This window comes from Amblyomma americanum, chromosome 10 (genome assembly GCF_052857255.1).
Source record: "Amblyomma americanum isolate KBUSLIRL-KWMA chromosome 10, ASM5285725v1, whole genome shotgun sequence".
Taxonomy (NCBI): Eukaryota; Metazoa; Arthropoda; class Arachnida; order Ixodida; family Ixodidae; genus Amblyomma; species Amblyomma americanum.
Window position 1 is genome coordinate 50,890,421 of NC_135506.1, and position 16,943 is coordinate 50,907,363.

At 40.6% G+C, this 16,943-nt stretch overlaps 1 protein-coding gene across 1 annotated transcript; it reads right to left on the minus strand.

The window, feature by feature from the left end:
- Positions 1-1,073: 1,073 nt before the first annotated feature.
- Positions 1,074-11,945, minus strand: LOC144108282 (uncharacterized). Its single transcript, XM_077641550.1, has 2 exons — positions 11,428-11,945; positions 1,074-1,725 (listed from the first exon to the last, which is right to left on the minus strand). The coding sequence occupies exons 1-2, from the start codon at positions 11,883-11,885 to the stop codon at positions 1,263-1,265; spliced, it is 921 nt and encodes a 306-aa protein (XP_077497676.1). The 5' UTR covers positions 11,886-11,945; the 3' UTR covers positions 1,074-1,262.
- Between the last annotated feature and the right edge of the window lie 4,998 nt (positions 11,946-16,943).

The following is a 16,943-nucleotide window of genomic DNA, read 5'->3' on the forward strand; positions in this document are numbered from 1 at the left end:
CTGCACACAGAGCTTGCGTATTATGGTAACTTTTGTATCGTAGCAAGTTTGACAATGGTACTTACTTAGTTCAGGCGCACATGATGCGAAAACATAAGCGTATACGAGAGATCGGCGAGCCAAAACCCGCAGACGACGCTTTTTCGATGAGAACCGGCAGTGGCACCATCTGTTTTGGGCAGTTGAAACCGTACCGACAAGGCCGCTGAGGCGAGCATTGCAAACAATATTCTTTAAAAGGTAAAGCCTCGTTAAATCATTTGTTCTGATATTTTTCCGCTTAATTAGTCGAAAATGTTGTAAGCGCTTCAGTAGAAGCAGACGAAACGACAGGAATGGCATATTCAAACGGCCCGCGCTCCTTGCAACGCTCGCCTCGGCGGCCTTGTCGGGACGGTTTTCACTGCCGAAAACAGTTGGCGCCACTGCCGATTCTCAGCGAAAAAGCGTCGTCTGCTGCTTTTGGATCGCCGATCTCTCGTAGACGCTTATGTTTTCGCATCATGTGAGCCTGAACTAAGTAAGTACCATTGTCAAACTTGCTACGATACAAAAGTTACCATAATACGCAAGCTCTGTGTGCAGTTTCACCGCAAACGAGCCAGCGGTTGAGGCGGGGAAATTTTTGAAAGTGTCAGCACTAAAAACGCACAATACTGTACATAATGAGGAGAGGGAGAACAAAGTGTTTCTCATAGAAATCATGGCCACCGACCAAAGTCTCTCAGCACGGCTGCATCTGGAATCACTGATTATAGAGTTACCTCCAAACACAGCCAACACAACAAAGGGGAATCTTCACCTCGCTTGTACACAATCGTTACGTCGACTTATCAAAGCTACTGAAGCTGCTTCTTACTCGGCCAGTTCATCATTGTGAGCAAGGAACTCGTAGGCGGTTCCGAAGCCTCTAATAGCTGTTTTTGTTTATTGACAATTGGTCAGTGTCCCAAGACTCGTTAAACTGAGCAAAATTGTGTAAGCATTATGCCACAATAATTTCTAAAAATGAGGTGCTTACAGATATTAAGTTGTTCGCATTACATTTAAGCAAGCTTTATTGCTGGAAGAAACAAGATTACAAATGGGTGCAATGCTAACTAAAACTTCTTGCTAGCTAATATGACCATAAAGTAAAACTGTGCTAGAAAAGTTCACTTAATTTCAAGCAGCAATGAAATAAAAATGAAAAATGAAGACTGCAGCACTCTTTTTTTGGGATGCAAACAAAAATAACATTAGGCCTTGCTGCAGTCAGTGCACTAGAATGGCTTCTCGCCTGTGTGGGTGTGAATGTGTTCCATCACACTTGTCTTCTCGGAGAAGCTCTTGCTGCAATGAGGGCACTGGAATGGCTTCTCACCTATGTGGATACGATAATGCCTCACCATACTCGACTTCTGCGTGAAGCTCTTGCTGCAACGTGGGCACTTAAATGGCCTCTTGCCTGCATGAGCATTAAGGTGCTTCCTCAGATCACTCTTCGTACGAAAGGACTTGCTGCAAAGTTTGCACTGGAAAGGGCGCTCCCCGGTGTGTGTCCGCTGGTGGTCCTTGAAGTGACTGAGATGAGCTGTGGAATAGTCGCACTCACGGCACACGTACCGTCGCCTGCCTGCTTGCAATTTTTTTTGCGGCGGTGAGCTGCACACATTCCCAGTGCTGACCAATCCTGCAGAGTGCATAAAAGCATGCTTTCTAAATTTTAAATAGAAATAAGCCTTACTCATTTAGTTGGAAACACCTCTGAAGCAAGGCAATCTAATGATGTACTCCATTAAAGCAGGTGTTTTAATATTTGACATAAACGGTGTCACAATGAGTCTGTCAAAGCAAGATCACAAACAAATCGTTTCTTATCTTTAGCATACAGTTCACAGTAATAGACTATTAGTGCACAAAGAAGAGTTGATGAGATCAGAATATTCTGAGCCCCAATAATATTTCTGATCACTATGCTGTTCACGCACAAGAAAATGTATAGGGCAGAACATGCCCTACTGCCTCTAACATCTACATCTTGGAGCAACAATATGCATAAGTAGCAACAACACACAACACGTGCCAAAAGAAGTGAAAGTTTGAGCCAACAAATCATTGGAAGCAAAACAACAAAACCATAAGGTAAAGAGGAGAACAGTGCACAAATCACACAAAGAAAATTTCTCAGGACTGATTAGATGCCAGACCATGTTTAGAAGTCTAATTTGCCCACAATTCAAAAGCTGAACACTGCACATCAAAGCGCATTTGCAGCATCAAGAAACTCTACTATTCACAGTTAAAAACCTCTTCACGTAAACACTGTATACATGTTCCAATGAACCTTTTAAGTTCTCTTTCAGGCATCCTCTCTGAAAACTGACTATAGAAATTTGAGCAAACATACCAAAATAGCAAACAAATTCATATATTGTGGTGCACAGGTTTTGAAATGCACGTAAAGAATCTGTCATGCTCTCCGAATTATGCTACCAGTATAAATAATGAACTCTTACTGCCATCGCTTTAATATGAAATTTGATTACCTAACAAAATATTATCCCCAAGATTTGTCAATACTCTCATTCACACCCAGTAACTGTTGAACAACGCTATTAAAGCCACACTTTACGCCTTGAAAGCAATTCATACTGTCCCGTTGGAACTGATGAATACTTGTATCTCGTAAACCACTGCAAGAACTCAGTGGCATAAATTCAATAATAGAAGTAATGCTTAACTATGATCACTTGAATCACTAGTATACTTCATTTTATATATCATGTGCGATAATGCCAAAGCTAGCACTGTAGTTTGTGCTGCATGCTTACATCCGTGATCAAAAACTCGTGCATGCACTATGGCAAGCAAAAACTAATAAATGCTTTGCCTTCAAGCTTATCACATGACAAAGTCGTTACGAGCTTGACTAAATGCGCTCTTATTGGCGGCGACGACACGCCGTCGCTTTCTCAAGCCTTAGACCACTCGAACTCAAAAGAAGTGTGGAGTGACACTCTTCACTCCATTTTTTCATGTGCGCTACTTCTATACCTTTCACAGCGTTGCACCTTATGTATGAAAAAGAGTATAGATACAAAACAAAACAAAACATGAATGTGTTGGCACAATCGCATTCGTGCATAGAAACAAACTTGGTGCCGTACTGCTAAGACTAATGGCAAAGCTTTGCTTCTCCATGCATAGAGATTACTTCAAATCTGCACAACACACTTCAATTCTCAAGGATTGAACATTATAGACAGCATGAAGCAACACTTCAAGAGCAGTGTGCCTGCAGGCTTCTTGAGAAAATCATGCCAGTACGTGGTCACATTATGCCAAGCAAAAAACACTGCCTCCATAGAGATATTGTTACACGAGCATGCAATGGACACACCTTGCACAGTCTCGAAGCTCCGGAGTTAGGGAATCACTGATATTATTTTCACACAGCGGCCAGTAACCTTTAATATTCTGACAACTTTTAAACCAGACTGTGTGACCATCCCGAAAGCTTTTCTAAGAAAATGAAGGCATGTCTTTGGCAATGCATACAAACTGCACCTCACAAATACTATGTACAAAATGTCAGAAATTTTCAAAAATTAGTAGTGGTTATAAAATGTCTTTAATGCTAGGACTACAATGGTTCGAGAAAAGTTCACTCCCAATCACGACCTTAAATTGTAATAAAAATAGTATATCGCTACATTCTGCAAATAGCTAAAGACAGCCATACCAATTTTCATTGTGAGGTTACGAGAGTAATTGCACTAATAATCACAAAGGTTGCTTGAAAATGATATACGAAAGAAAATTCACCCCAAGGTATTTATTGAGATAGTTGCACTGCAGCATCTGGGGACAAAAGAAAACATTTTATTTTTTTTGTTCTAGCTCCAAAACTACAGAAGGATGCGTTTGAAACAAGAAGGCTTCCTTTACCTGCCTACAGCATCGAAGCAGCAGGAAACGCCGCTTTATAAATTTTTGCCATAAAAGTAGGTAATAGTGCTTGTTTTTCGGTCACTGGTCATGTTTACATCACAGTGTTTACTAATTTTGCCTCTAGATTCGGCACTGGTGCTGTTGCACATCAAAGAAAAAGGCTTGCAAATAATAACACGAGCAAAATCAAAAATGGTATTTTTCTATGAAAATTGCAATTTTTCTCACCTGCGAATCCCCTTAACAACAACTGCTAATAGAAAAAGATACTAAAGCCTTGGAGATCACAGGTAACAGATGTCATGCCCCTAGGTTGCTATTTCTGTATTGCGAGCCACTGCCATCCTCCAGCCTCGCAACACCATCGTTACCTTCTCAATATCTCCAAAGAGTGGCTGGAACCTCATAGGTGTTCTGCTCCGGTGACCGTGTGCCCGCATGTTTCTAATAAACAGTGGTGGAACCGATTCACATTCTAATTATTGACCTGTTTCATATGTAGACTTCAATGGAGCACAAGTGGATTAAATGATACAATTCATATTAATAAAGTCATGAGCTTTTCTTGCATGAGAGTCCATAGGACAAAACAAAACTGGGACAAGTCACGAGTGCTATGTGAGCTAACCATACATCAAATCAGGAAGTTGGGAAATCGTCACATAAAACATCAAGTGCAAAGCAAAACTACCTTAGTATTGTTGCAATGGTAAGCAAGCATGCGAATGCACTAGACAACAAATAAAGGCGCACTCTGAAACACATTGCACTGCAGTGAAAAAGGAGGAATGGCTTGGCCAGAAGTGATCCACAGATTTGTAGCGGAGACTTGCATTTCATTAAGCTCTGTCACAAAGGCTTACTATCTGAAAAAAATGAAAAAGGTAATATTTTATCACTGGCCAAATGTTTCATTCATTACTTTTTATGCAGTTCTCTTTTAGACTTTCACCACAAACACGAAACGACCTGTGGCAAGATTATAGAGATCAGCTGAAGCAAAAAATTCATCAGCAAGGAACAAAGGAGATCTTTCATTTTCAAAATAATTACGACACCAGTGATAAATTAGGACCACAAAAGAAACTGAATCATTGCAGTGCTTGTTGTACAGTTCAGATACCTGTGCTGTGTAGCGAGCCTCAAGACAATGGATCTATCAGAAAGCTGCCCTTACACACAAATATTCTTATGCTTTCAACTACACAAAAATTGTGTACAAGAGAGTGCTAACGCAACACTCCTTTGACTCTTTTGACCATTAAGAAAAAATTGATCTTCCCCTCCCAAATAGTGAAATATATTAATTTCATTCAAACACTTCTGGTTTATATGGTCAAAATCATGAGCAATTCAATTGCCCCACTTTTTTTCTGCTCTTTAATACATTACCAGATAACAATCTTTTTGTTATTGCTATTCGTATTTTTGCCAAAATTTGATCGCATGATATTCTTACTGCCCAAGCATGGAAACACAGCAGCTTTTCTGCAGTGCATCGTTAAGGGGTGCGGAGCATCAAAAAACGATGGTGACTGCAAAGAAGCCCCGGCTACTTTCGCACATGCAGTTGTTTGGCGCCACATGCTGCAAAGGTTTGCACTAATGTTAATGTAAATGATGCGGACAAGTTTGCAAGCAGTAATGAGAATTTTTCAGGCTGCACCATCAAGTGCTCAGAAGACTTGCCAAAGATGTTATCGAATACCTTTCTAGTTTCTGCTTGACTCATTTTTGAAATACTGCAGTTTTAAACCACACCTTATCAGATAATAAACTTTTCATTTATATATTTAAAAACACATAAATGCAGCTGTACTGCATTCACTGAACTTGTTTTGCTTACATTTATTACTGAAAAAAGAACTTTTTACATTAGGAAATCGTAAAAAAAAACGACACTACAAATTGACAAGATATTTGGAGACGGGCCAAATTAACCAGAATAGTGCAGCAGCTTTCCATTTCTAATTTACCTTCAATACAGTAGTAGTTTTCAAGCTGCAACAATGCTTCAAACAATGAGAACAAGATGTGGGAAGGAATCCTGCATACACAGTGAATATAGCACTACAGAAGACATTACGCAGGATTTCAAGGAACCATTCAACACCATTGGCCTTTTAAATTGCCACCTTCACCAATGTTCCTGCATTTTTTTTCTTTTCTGTTCTCAATGCCAACGTACTATATTTTTAGGTATTGAAGTGATGCTGTAAAAGAAATGTCACATATGATTACAACATTCGGTTATGCAAAATTCAGCACAACTGTAGAGGAATACACTCACACAAGACTTAGCATACTAACAAACCGTAAGCAGATCACTAACCCTCTTCTATTTTTTTTTTTTTTATACAGATCAAGCCTGGTGGATCATTACTGTCTCGCCCAGACCATCAGAGTGATAAATTACATTTTGTGCTTCATAAAGTCAGACAGTACTTCATCCACATCATACACCAAGTCCCCGAATCCACTGCCTCACACTTCCAAATCCTTGTGGTGGCAATGCATAGCCTCCACATTACAGATACGAAAAGAGCACTCAGCAGTTCCTTCACACTAGCAATGTGACATATACAAAGCACATTCAAAGCAAATAAGGGGGAAGCCTCAGAGAGCTTGCCAACATTTTAACAAAGGACACGTCTTCACCTGGGCAAAGCTTCATCATCATTGGCAAATTTACGTAGGGCCTTCACTCCGAGGAGAAAGGCCCGGTCAGGGGGATGGCGAGAAGTGGGATGGGTGTTAGGATGGAAGGCATGAACCTTGTCCAGACCTGATGGCTGCCAAAGAGGATTAAGCCGTTGACCCGCGAAGGTATTTTTGCAGAAACTGCAACGATTTACAAACATTGCAAGGCAGCTGCCAGATGACAGTCCCCGCCATCACTGCAAATGATAGGAATCAAGGAATTTCATTTCAAACTTAGCAATCCTTACTCTAATACGATGAGGCTGCGTATTAAATCTCATTAGAAGATGCAAGATATAAAATGGCAGATCACAAGCTCCTCCTATGACTATAACGTGAAACTGCGTCGGCAGAATGGGCACCTTACACCAACAAAAGCCTGCAGAAATAACAAACACCGAAGCACATTTCTCACTAGAGCAACAAAAAGAGCTGATGTTATCAATGAAACACAAATGTTAGCACTTTCACACTACCTAAAAATAATGAATGAAGGCGGTGTATTCTCACTCGACAAGAATTCAATTTTTCATCTAACCAGCCCCAACACAGAAAAAAATAATTTTGACGATGCTTTCAGTCACTTTTCAGTGTAAAAGTAAAAAAGCATCCTTAAGAAGTGCTCGTTTTGTTTTCTTGAATACGTCTACAAATTCAATTAGCTATGGTGCCCAGAGCAGAATGCGCAGGACATTGCTTCGCTTATCGTGCTATTATTGCCACTGGTTGGAAAAAAAGATGGTTTGGTTTCGTTTAGGGTGGTTTAACGTCCCAAAACCACTCAGGTTATTAGGGATGCCACAGTAAAGGGCTCCGGAAATTTTAACCACCTGGGGTTCTTTAACGTGGACTAACATCACACAGTACTTGTGACTCTAGAATTTAGACTCCATCGAAATTTGACTGCCATGGCGGGGATTCGACCCACATCATTCGAGTCAGCAGCCGAGCGCCATAATCACTGAACCACCACGGCAGCTGTTAACAAAAGATGATACAAGGTATTGGCTGTTGCTCTGTAAGATGGAAGATTTGTAAAATGGAAGTACACCCATTACAGAAAGTAACACCTTCTTTTCGTTCATAAATTCAAAGGTACAATTGGCCCCAGTTTCTATCTAATATGAAATATCTATACAAAAAACTAGTGGTGACACCTAAACTCTGCATTATGGGTATGGCATAATAGTGTTAATAGAACAATGTCCATATATGAGACACTGGCAGTTCTCAACTTTGCATTCATAGATCCTCTGGGAGTCCTGATATCACACCTGGTACAATGGTGCAGCAGGTAAACGATGCGTCACTGCCCTGCGACGGCAAGTGCAGCCACCAGTGAAGCTTGTGTGACCAACATCGCTGTTCCCAAGCAAACTCTCGCGGCCAGTCATTACTGCCACCAGCCACAACAGCCACTTTGTTCACAACCCAGTGGGCAGGTAGTGATGAAACAAACAGCTATAGCCTCTTATCTGATAACAGTTCGATCCACACTTGTGGAGGAGTAAACTGGAGACCCCTTTTCTCTCATGCACGGGAGCTAGATCAGGCACTCATGGGCACGCATTGCACCTGCATGCTTGAAGCACCAACAGAGCCTTTGGAGACCACTGCCAGGAACTGTAAAACAAGCTGCAAAGGTTAAACGATCACAAGGACAACAGAAACGTAAGCACAAGCTAGATGTGCATTTTGAAATTAACAGAAGAGCAGTCTACGCCTGTAAGTCCATATCGACCAGTTCCACTCTACGTTCTTATGCCAAGGAATTTCACTTCTTTGGCAGCCCCGAAAATAACATAACCTGAATTAGTTAAAGACCCAAGAGGTGAATGGACAGGACACTGCTTCGTTAATCATGTCATTATTGCCACCTGTGGTAACAAAAGGTAGTTTTTGGCTGTTGCTAAAGTTATGCAAGATGAAAGTATACCCATCACAGAAAGAAATGCCCCTTTTTTATCAATTTAAAGGTCAATTTGGCCCCAGCTTCCATCTAATACAAAAAGTATATATAAAAAAAGTAGCACAAAACTTACTTTGTCTTAAGGGTATGACGCGATAGTGTTAATGGGATACTGTCCATGTATGCAGAAATGGTAACTCTAAAATTTACATTCATAGATATCTAGGAGTCCTCACATCACACCTGGCACATTGGTATAACAGATAAATGAGGTGTCACTGCCCTGCGGCGGCAGGTGCTGCTACCAGTGAAGCTTGAGCGACCAGCATTGCTGTTCCCAAGCAACCTCTCACGGCCAGTCATTCTGCCACCTGCCACGGTGGCCACTTTGCTCACACTTAAGTGGTCAGGCTGTGATAATGCGAAGAAAGCTTCTTATCTCCTAGCAGCTTGGAACCACACTTGTGGAGGAGTAAGCTGGAGACCCATTTTTTCTGATGCACACGAGTTAGACCATGCACTCATAAGCATGCATTGCACCTGCATGCTTGAAGTGCCAACAGAGCCTTTGGAGACCTCTGCCCTTAAATGTAAAACAAGCTGCAAAGGTTAAACGATCACAGGGCTGACAAAAACATACACACAAGCTAGCTGTGCATCTTGAAATTAACAGAAGGGCAGTTTATGCCTCTAACTTCACATCTACCAGTTCCACTCTACATGCATTTCCCATGGAATTGCACTTCTTTGGCAGCCCAGAAAATTACATTGGCAATCCAAGAAAGTGCTGAAAGGAAGTAACTAAACACCTTGGCAGGTCTATTGTATGGCATGACTGACGCAGACAGCTAAATATGGCTCTGGCACAATGGAAAGCAACTAATCAATAAAAAAACATTAACAATTTATTAATTAAATACAAGAAACTTTAAAGTAGACACTTTATAATTTGAACTCCTTTGATTCAAAGTACCACTTTGCTGCAACTGAAAGTTTGGTCTAGTCAACCGTAGGTATACTCAAAAGATGTCTATTATTTCAAACTCTGCCAAATTTGAACAAATCCTCCAGCTGCTTCAAGTTTATAGAATATTACTGATAATCGACTGTAGCATATAACAAACATCACTTTTAAAAATTGCAAGTTTTATTCTTAGCATGAACATTGATAGCAACAAAAGTAAAGCAGATAACAGAAAAGTTGTAGTTGATTGTAGCAACAGTTTCATTTAATAAGTTAGCTAATTTCCATTGCCATGAAGTTAAAATTAGAGAGCTTTCAAGTTTACTGTAGTACCCACCAACTACATTGTCAGGTGACCACAAATGCTTCCCTGAGAATATGCTCCCTGGATGCCAAAAGATGAACGCCATTGAGGTGCCACTGATTGCTAGGAAAGAATGGCCTACTGATCTCAAGCTAATGTATTGAGGACCTATTGGGCAACTTCATTTCTATCAAAGTAGTAACTAAACAATTACATACACGGTATGCAGTAAGCAAATTATTTCTAGTTTAATGGGGCCTCCTTTGACATGATGACCTTACATAGCCGTAGCTCTATACCAGTGCTAGTAGCTGTGTCGATCTTTCCTCTCTACCATGAACATCTGTGAATTGCAGATTCCAAGGTTTTATGACACACTACAAACATACACATGTGAAAATGCTGAAATCTGTTCGCAAGGTCAATGTTTCGAGAATCTAGCACAAGTGGCAATTCACGAATAATTCGCGAGCACTAAATTTATCCAGCTCGCAGAGCACTCATTGGTCCTGTCTTCCATGGGACAGTTGCATGCTTTTACATGTAACGTGCATAAATATGCATTCCAGCAAGGATATGATTGTAGTGAATGCAAAGCATGATAAAGTCGTGAGTTAAATGTCTTATTGAAGTGTACCTGCAAAATAGGTCGTAAAATTATACAATTACAAATACCTTTATTTCAACATCAGGGATGTTAGGTGTGCACCCAAAAAACATGACTGGCTTGACAGAGGGGTGCACCCCCGTACACAAAAACCGGCAGCAACAGAACACAGACAGAACAATAAATAAAAGACTACAGTGCATAGGTAAACATCATATTCAATAAGAAATTAGTGAACTTCCTCTTGCAGTAATAAATGAGTGAAGTTGGTAGAATTAACACGAAACGCTCAGGAACACTGAAGAATGCAAAACGAAGAATGGACTACACACACTGGCAGGAATTGTGAAAGACTCTCATTAAGCATGAATTCCAATTAAAACCACTCATATGTATCAAATACATAATGAGGAGGGAGAAGAAAGTGTTTTTTATAGAAATCATGGCCACCGACAGAAGTCTCTCAGCACGGCTGCACCTGGAATCACTGATTATAGAGTTACCTCCAAACACAGCCAACACAACAAAGGGGAATCTTCACCTCACTTGTACACAATCGTTACGTCGACTTATCAAAGCTACTGAAGCTGCTTCTTACTCGGCCAGTTCATCATTGTGAGCAAGGAACTCGTAGGCGGTTCCGAAGCCTCTAATAGCTGTTTTTGTTAATTGATGTGTCCCAAGACTCGTTCAACTGAGCAAAATGTGTAAGCATTATGCCACAATGATTTCTAAAAATGAGGTGCTTACAAATATTAAGTTGTTCGCATTACATTTAAGCAAGCTTTATTGCTGGAAGAAAACAAAGCAACAAAATTAAAGATGGGTGTAATGATAACTAAAACTTCTTGCTAGCTAATATGACCATAAAGTAAAACTGTGCTAGAAAAGTTCACTTAATTTCAAGCAGGAATGAAATAAAAATGAAAAATGAAGACTGCAGCACTCTTTTTTTGGGATGCAAACAAAGATAACATTAGGCCTTGCTGCAGTTAGTGCCCTAGAATGGCTTCTCGCCTGTGTGGGTGTGAATGTGTTTCATCACACTTCTCTTCTCGGAGAAGCTCTTGCTGCAATGAGGGCACTGGAATGGCTTCTCCCCTGTGTGAATACGATAATGCCTCACCATATTCGACTTTTGGGTGAAGCTCTGGCTGCAACGCGGGCACTTAAATGGTCTCTTGCCTGCATGAGCATTAAGGTGCTTCCTCAGATCACTCTTCGTACGAAAGGACTTGCTGCAAAGTCTGCACTGGAATGGGCGCTCCCCGGTGTGTGTCTGCTGGTGGTCCTTGAAGTGACTGAGATGAGCTGTGGAATAGTTGCACTCACGGCACACGTACCGTCGCCTGCCTGCTTGCAATTTCTTTTGCGGCGGTGAGCTGCACGCACTCCCAGTGCTGACCAATCCTGCAGAGTGCATAAAAGCATGCTTTCTAATTTCTAAATAGAAATAAGCTTTACTCATTTAGTTGGGAACACCTCTGAAGCAAGGCAATCTAATGATGCACTCCATTTAGGCAGGTGTTTTAATATTTCACATAAATGGTGTCACAATGAGTCTGTCAAAGCAAGATCATAAACAAATCGTTTCTTATCTTTACCATACAGTTCACAGTAATAGACTATTAGTGCACAAAGAAGAGTTGATTAGATCAGAATATTCTGAGCCCCAATAATATTTCTGATCACTATACTGTTCACGCACAAAAAAATGTATAGGGCAGAACATGCCATACTGCCTCTAACATCTACATCTTGGAGCAACAATATGCATAAGTAGCAACAACACACAACACGTGCCAAAAGAAGTGAAAGTTTGAGCCAACAAATCATTGGAAGCAAAACAACAAAACCAGAAGGTAAAGAGGAGAACAGTACACAAATCACACAACGAAAATTTCTCAGGACTGATTAGATGCCAGACCATGTTTAGAAGTCTAATTTGCCCACAATTCAAAAGCTGAACACTGCACATCAAAGCACATTTGCAGCATCAAGAAACTCCACTATTCACAGTTAAAAACCTCTTCACGTAAACACTGCATACATGTTCCAATGAACCTTTTTAGTTGTCTTTCAGGCATCCTCTCTGAAAACTGACTATAGAAATTTGAGCAAACATACCAAAATAGCAAACAAATCCATATATTGTAGTGCACAGGCTTTGAAATGCATGTAAAGAATCTGTCACGCTCTCCGAATTGCGCTACCAGTTTAAATAATGAACTCTTACTGCCATCGCTTTAATATGAAATTTGATTACCTAACAAAATATTATCCCCAAGATTTGTCAATACTCTCATTCACACCCAGTATCTGTTGAACAACGCTATTAAAGCCACACTTTACGCCTTGAAAGCAATTCATACTGTCCAGTTGGAACTGATGAATACTTGTATCTCGTAAACCACTGCAAGAACTCAGTGGCATAAATTCAATAATAGAAGTAATGCTTAACTATGATCGCTTGAATCACTAGTATACTTCATTTTATATATCATGTGCGATAATGCCAAAGCTAGCACTGTAGTTTGTGCTACATGCTTACATCCGTGATCAAAAACTAGTGCATGCACTATGGCAAGCAAAAACTAATAAATGTTTTGCCTTCAGGCTTATCACATGACAAAGTCTTTACGAGCTTGATTAAATGCACTCTTATTGGTGGCGACGACACGCCGTCGCTTTCTCAAGCCTTAGACCACTCGAACTCAAAAGAAGTGTAGAGTGACACTCTTCACTCCATTTTTTCATGTGCACTACTTCTATACCTTTCACAGCATTGCACCTCATGTATGAAACAGAGTATAGATACAAAACAAAACATGAATGTGTTGGCACAATCGCATTGGTGCATAGAAACAGAAACTTGGTGCCGTACTGCTAAGACTGATGGCAAAGCTTCTCTTCTACATGCATAGAGATTACTTCAAATCTGCACAACACATTTCAATTCACAAGGATTGAACATTATAGACAGCATGAAGACACACTTCAAGAACAGCGTGCCTGCAGGCTTCTTGAGAAAATCATACCAGTACGTGGTCACATTATGCCAAGCAAAAAACACTGCCTCCATACAGATATTGTTACACGAGCATGCAATGAACACACCTTGCACAGTCTCGAAGCTCCGGAGTTAGGGAATCACTGATATTATTTTCACACAGCCGCCAGTAACCTTTAATATTCTGACAACTTTTAAACCTGACTGGTGTGATCCCGAAAGCTTTTCTAAGAAAACGAAGGCATGTCTTTGGCAATGCATACAAACTGCACCTCACAAATATTATGTACAAAATTTCAGAAATTTTCAAAAATTAGTAGTGGTTATAAAATGTCTTTAATGCTAGGACTACAATGGTTCAAGAAAAGTTCACTCCCAATCACGACCTTAAATTATAATAAAAATAGTATATTGCTACATTCTGCAAATAGCTAAAGACAGCCATACCAATTTTCATTGTGAGGTTACGAGAGTAATTGCACTAATAATCACAAAGGTTGCTTGAAAATGATATACGAAAGAAAATTCACCCCAAGGTATTTATTGAGATAGTTGCACTGCAGCATCTGGGGACAAAAGAAAACATTTTATTTTTTTTGTTCTAGCTCCAAAACTACAGAAGGATGCGTTTGAAACAAGAAGGCTTCCTTTACCTGCCTACAGCATCGAAGCAGCAGGAAACGCCGCTTTATAAATTTTTGCCATAAAAGTAGGTAATAGTGCTTGTTTTTCGGTCACTGGTCATGTTTACATCACAGTGTTTACTAATTTTGCCTCTAGATTCGGCACTGGTGCTGTTGCACATCAAAGAAAAAGGCTTGCAAATAATAACACGAGCAAAATCAAAAATGGTATTTTTCTATGAAAATTGCAATTTTTCTCACCTGCGAATCCCCTTAACAACAACTGCTAATAGAAAAAGATACTAAAGCCTTGGAGATCACAGGTAACAGATGTCATGCCCCTAGGTTGCTATTTCTGTATTGCGAGCCACTGCCATCCTCCAGCCTCGCAACACCATCGTTACCTTCTCAATATCTCCAAAGAGTGGCTGGAACCTCATAGGTGTTCTGCTCCGGTGACCGTGTGCCCGCATGTTTCTAATAAACAGTGGTGGAACCGATTCACATTCTAATTATTGACCTGTTTCATATGTAGACTTCAATGGAGCACAAGTGGATTAAATGATACAATTCATATTAATAAAGTCATGAGCTTTTCTTGCATGAGAGTCCATAGGACAAAACAAAACTGGGACAAGTCACGAGTGCTATGTGAGCTAACCATACATCAAATCAGGAAGTTGGGAAATCGTCACATAAAACATCAAGTGCAAAGCAAAACTACCTTAGTATTGTTGCAATGGTAAGCAAGCGTGCGAATGCACTAGACAACAAATAAAGGCACACTCTGGAACACATTGCACTGCAGTGAAAAAGGAGGAATGTCTTGGCCAGAAGTGATCCACACACTAGTAGAGGGGACTTGCATTTCATTAAGCTCTGTCACAAAGGCTTACTATCTGAAAAAAGAAAAAAGGTAATATTTTATCACTGGGCAAATGTTCCTTTCATTACTATTTATGCACTTCCCTCTTTTAGACTTTCACCACAAACACGAAACGAACTGTGACAAGATTATAGAGATCAGCTGAAATGCAAAAAGCATCAGCAAGGAGCAGAGGAATTCTTTCTTTTTCAAGAGAATTAGGACACCAGTGATAAATTAGGACCACGAAAGAAATTTGATCATTGCAGTGCTTGTTATACAGTTCAGATGCCTGTGCTGTGTAGCCAGCCTCAAGGCACTGGACCTATCTGAAAACTGCCCTTACACACAAATATTCTTATGCTTGCAACTACACAAAAGTTGCGTACAAGAGAGTGCAAACCCAACACTCCTTTGACCTTTTTGACCATTAAGATAAACATTGATCTGCCCCTCCCAAATAGTGAAATATATTAATTTCATTCATACATTTCTGGCTCACATGGTCAAAATCATTAGCAATTCAATGGCCCCACTTTTTTTATGCTCTTCAATACATTTCCAGATAACATACTTTTTGTTAATGCTATTCATACTTTTTGCCAAATTTTGATCGTACGATATGCTTACTGCCCAATCATGGGAGCACAGCAGCTTTTCTGCAGTGCATCGTTGCGGGCTGCGGAGCATCAAAAAACGATGGTGACTGAAAAGAAGCCCCGCCTACTTTTGCACTTGCTGTTGTTAGGTTGCCCATGTTGCAAACGTTTGCAATAAGGTTAATGTAAATGATGCAAATAAGGGCACAAGCAGTAATGAAAATTTTTTAGGCTGCACCACCAAGTGCTCAGAAGGCTTGCCAAACATGTCACAGTTTCTGCTTGAGTTGTTTTTGAAATGCTGCAGTTTTAAACCACACTTTGTCAGATAACAAACCTTTCATTTATATATTTAAAAACATATAAATGGAGCTGTACTGCATTTGCTGAATTTGTTTTGCTTACATTTATTACTGAGAAAAGAAATTTTGACATTAGGAAATCTAAAAAACACAAATATGGCACTGCAAGATGACAAGAAAATTGGAGAAGGGCCAAATTAACCATAATAGTGCAGATGTTTTCAATTTATGATTGCGTTGCGGTTATGATTGCGGTTGCGTTCCAATACAAGGTGTCCGGAATCCAAAACAACCGAACCTCTGGTAGTTCGGTTTGCCGCTAGTCAGCCGGGCCTATCGCCAGGACGCCGTTTATTTCCACTGGCTCCGGACTGCTGGCTCTGCGATTGTATCGTTGCGCGCTTATTGCTTAGAGCTGCGAACGCGGCATCATACCATCCCGCGGGGATCGCGAAATCTCCGCATCTCTTTCTGGAGTTCTAAATTACTGAAAAAAGCGCACAAATGATGCGAGTGAACGTCTCGTTGTCCGCACAATAAATACAGCTTGCTAAGTGAGGTAAGTTCACAATACCGCCCACACTCAAACTATATTACCAGATAATAGTTAAAAGTACTTACTTTTACTCATGCTTGTGCAAGCCTCTCGTGACTGCCGTGCCGGCCGCCACGTGCAGGGACACCAGCGAACTGAGCTTAGAGGAAAAATTTTCCTCCCTCCATGGAACCGAGCGAACCCAACTGTCGATACCAATGCGGTTGCGTCCGTTTCGTAGGGAGCACCCAGTGTTGCCCAGCCGACATTAACACTCGGATAAATTTGGCTCTGTATACTTGCAGTGGGAGTAAATTGCCGTTTAGGCGCAGCTTGGCGCAGGAGATCAAATTGGCACAGAATGGCGCAATTGGCGCAGCACTTCCACCCCTGTATACCTTCAACACAGTAGTAGTTTTAGAGCTGCAACAATGCTTCAAACAACGAGAACAAGATGTGGGAAGGAATCCTGCATACACAATGAATACAGCACTACAGAAGACAGTATTTCATCCACATTATACACCAAGTCTCCGTATCCACTGCCTCACACTTCCGAATTCTTCTGGTGGCAATGAATAGCCTCTACATT

Excerpts from the sequence above, each read along its gene's own strand:
- LOC144108282 (XM_077641550.1), bottom strand. The coding sequence starts at position 11,885 with ATGAGTAAAGCTTATTTCTATTTAGAAATTAGAAAGCATGCTTTTATG. Across the intron at positions 1,726-11,427 it reads CACACCCACACAGGCGAGAA|TAAGGCTTATTTCTATTTAA; the intron begins GCCATTCTAGGG and ends CAACTAAATGAG.